General features: G+C 67.4%; 1 protein-coding gene across 1 annotated transcript in view; it reads left to right on the top strand.

Annotated features, from left to right (window-relative positions):
* Window positions 1–1504, top strand: part of MNEG_14833 (hypothetical protein) — a gene marked incomplete at both ends in the record, with an annotated part of 2684 nt that extends 1180 nt beyond the window's left edge. Inside the window, one exon of the mRNA XM_014036696.1 lies at window positions 310–1504. Coding sequence (XP_013892150.1) covers window positions 310–1504 — 1195 coding nt within the window. The remainder of the gene's footprint in view (window positions 1–309) is intronic.
* Window positions 1505–3165: the final 1661 nt, after the last annotated feature.

Below are 3165 nucleotides of genomic sequence, written 5' to 3'. Positions count from 1 at the left end.
AGAGAGAGAGAGAGAGTGTGTGTGTGTGTGTGTGTGTGTGTGTGTGTGTGTGTGTGTGTGTGTGTGTGTGTGTGTGTGTGTGTGTGTGTGTGTGTGTTTGCAAGGGAAGGGTGGGATGCATTGTCGCGTTTTTCTTGATCCTGCACCCAACGCCCCACATATGCGTGCGCGCCCGCATTCGCGCAGTTCTGCGTCGTGCGCACCACCACCGGCCACGAGCCAACGCCATGCTGCCCCACGCCGCCACTTCCTCCCGAATGCCGCCCTTCCATTCCGCGCCGCGCGCTCATCGCGTGCGCTCGTTTGCAGGTACAACGAGCAGAGGAACGGGGACCAGCTCGTGCAGACGCCGCCCGCCGCGAGCGACAGGCCTGGCGAAGGGGAGCAGGCCGAGGGGGAGGAGGAGGAGGGCGGCGAGGAGGCCGAGGCGGCGGCGGAGGGGGATGAAGAGGGCAGCAAACAGGACGGCGGCGGGGAGAAGGAGGCCGAAGGGGATGAAGAGGACAGCAAGGAGGACGGCGGCACCGAGGTGGCGGAGGAGGGGGCTGATGAGGGCGGCGAGGAGGACGGCGGCGGTAAGGACGCGGCGGAAGGGGGTGGCGAGGGTAGTGGGGCGGATGAGGCGGACGAGGAGGAAGCTGCAGAGGGGGACGCGGGGGGCGGCGAGGGGGATGGGGGCGCCGAGGAGGCAGAGCCATACAATGAAGACAGCGGCGACGCCGACGCGGACGCCGACGCAGCCGAGGAGGAAGAGGAGAAGGGCGCGGCGGGGGACGCCGACGCGGACGGGGACGGCGATGCAGAGGCCGGGGCCGGAGAGGGGGGCGCCGAGGCGGATGCATACGACGAAGAGGATGCCTCTGGGGCGGAAGGGGGCGGCGAGGGCGCCGACGGAGGTGCGGACGCCGACGCGGGCGGCGAGGACGGCGGTGCCGAGGCGGAGGCTGATGCTGAGGAGGGCGCGGAGGCCGATGATGACGGGGAGACGGCGGCCGGCGGCGAGGACGACGCCGATGCTGCAGCGGACGAGGAGGGCGGCGGCGACGGAGGCGAGGAGGATGCAGATGCTGCTGCAGACGAGGAGGGCGGCGGCGGCGCTGATGACGTTGACTCTGCAGCGGACGAGGGCGGCGAAGGCGACGGCGACAGCGGCGCGGACGGCGCCGAAGCTGAAGCGGACGAAGAGGCCGGCGGCGGCGCGGACGACGCCGACGCTGCAGCGGACGATGAGGATAGCAGTGACGGCGCCGACGCCGGTGCCGAGGACTCTGCAGACGCCGACGTCGGCACCGACACTGCAGAGGAAGACGCCACAGCGGACGGGGATTCCGAGGGCGCGGACAGCGCCGACGCCGACGCCGCGGCGGACGAAGACGCGGGCGCCGACGCCGGCGCCGACGGGGACGCGGACGCGGAGGGTGATGTCAACGCCGCGGATGGGGAGGCGGAAGAGGGGGCGGATGAGGGGGCGGTGGAGAGGCGGCTGGCCTGGCGGGCGCTCTGAGGTTAGGGTGTGTTGGAATGCAGGGGTAGGCCTGCTGGACGCGCCTGGTTTGGGGGCACGAGCCTGGTTAGGGGGCTACAGTTTGTGCAGAACCAGTGTTGTGGTGTGCGGCGCCACACGCCAGCAGCTGAGAATTGTGGCAAGATGCTCTTTGATTGCAGCTGTATGTGTTTGTGCTATTTTAGTTTCTAAGTCTAGCTGGGCAAGTTATGTACTGCTGACTTTCAATGTGACATTCACAGATGCTGGAATAGCCACCGTGAATTTTAGAATCTTGCAAAACACAAACTCTGTAACTGCACAACTCCATTCAGTAAGTCACCCAGCAATATCCACAGCAAGCAGTATCCAAGACTCCCCCCATCGCTATGCGTGCAGCGCTTTCTGCCCTTCACCCGCCCACTCGACGCCCCCACCTGTGCAGCGCCAGGCCGCACTTCCCCTTGCTACAGCGCCAGCGCCCCTATTATGTGAATGCATGAATTCCCATTGCCCCGCCCCCGGGGCGCGACATCAGCCGGCCATCCATCCGCTGGATTCTGCTTAGGGGTTACAGCAGTTTGGCGATCAACCCAAGCAGACAAGCTGGGAATGCAGCGCTTGTGCAGCGCAGGTGCCAAAGACGACGGAGCGTATCATGCAGATGGGCGGCCAAAGGGGCCAGTTACTTGTGAGCAACGCAACCTCGGGGCGGGCAGCGATAAGCTACCAAGGCAGTGGGCCCTGATGCTGGCTGCATGCATGATGGCTGCCTCGGCCGACGAGGAGGAGTCGGCCCTCACGCCCACGCCGCTGCAGGACGACCGCGGGCTAGTAGCCAACAAACGTGCATTTCGTGGCGCCCGCGGCCGCCGCCTTGAAGCCCAGGGGACACTGCTCGGGGGTGGGAAGGGGGCCGGCGCATGGACGACCTTCGTCAGATGCTGAGGATCGGCGGGCGCTAGGCGGCTGACATGGGTATCTAGCAGGGCGGCAGTCGGGCTGTCGATGACAGGCGCTGTCAGTTGAGGCGGTCTGGATATCCGGCGAGCAAGGCAGCAGCCCCCCGATCACGATCAGCACTGCGACTCGCCAATGAATGCCCCTGTCCGCACCTTTATGCAAGCGAACGCGCCGCTGATGGGGGCAAAGCTGCCGGCCGGACAGGGCTGTCAAAGTGAGGGCAGGGGCAGGCGTGCGGCACGGGGGGGTGTCGGCCGCGTGCGTCAGGGACCGGCATCGCCAAAGCCGCACACAGCTTCGGGCCCGAGTTCGCGCGCGCCCGCCCTGTACCGCCTGCCAAAATGCGCTGCCATGTCCGCAACCCGCGACCGGCGCCGCCCTCGGGCCGCTCGAGTTGGTGTCGGTGCGGCCCTTGTTTAGCACTCACCACGCACGCCTTTGAACCAAAGCTGCCCGCGTAGCTGCCCGCGGCGCACTTCTTGCAGGCCGCCTGGTTGCTCGCGCGCGCGTAGCCGGGCGCGCACAGCATGCACTTGAGGGCTCCCAGCCCGGCCTCGCTGCCGGCGGCGCAGGCCTTGCAGCTCACGTTGCCGCCGGCGGCGGCCTTGAGGATGGTGTTGCCGATCAAGACAGTAGTGGAGAGGTCCACGACAGAGTTGGCGGGGCAGGGGGACGCGCCCTGCGCACGAGGTAAGCCAGGCGGCGGTGCAGAGCGGTGG

This window comes from Monoraphidium neglectum (assembly GCF_000611645.1).
Source record: "Monoraphidium neglectum strain SAG 48.87 unplaced genomic scaffold scaffold04804, whole genome shotgun sequence".
Lineage (NCBI taxonomy): Eukaryota > Viridiplantae > Chlorophyta > Chlorophyceae > Sphaeropleales > Selenastraceae > Monoraphidium > Monoraphidium neglectum.
This window is presented reverse-complemented; position numbering and strand designations above follow the sequence as displayed.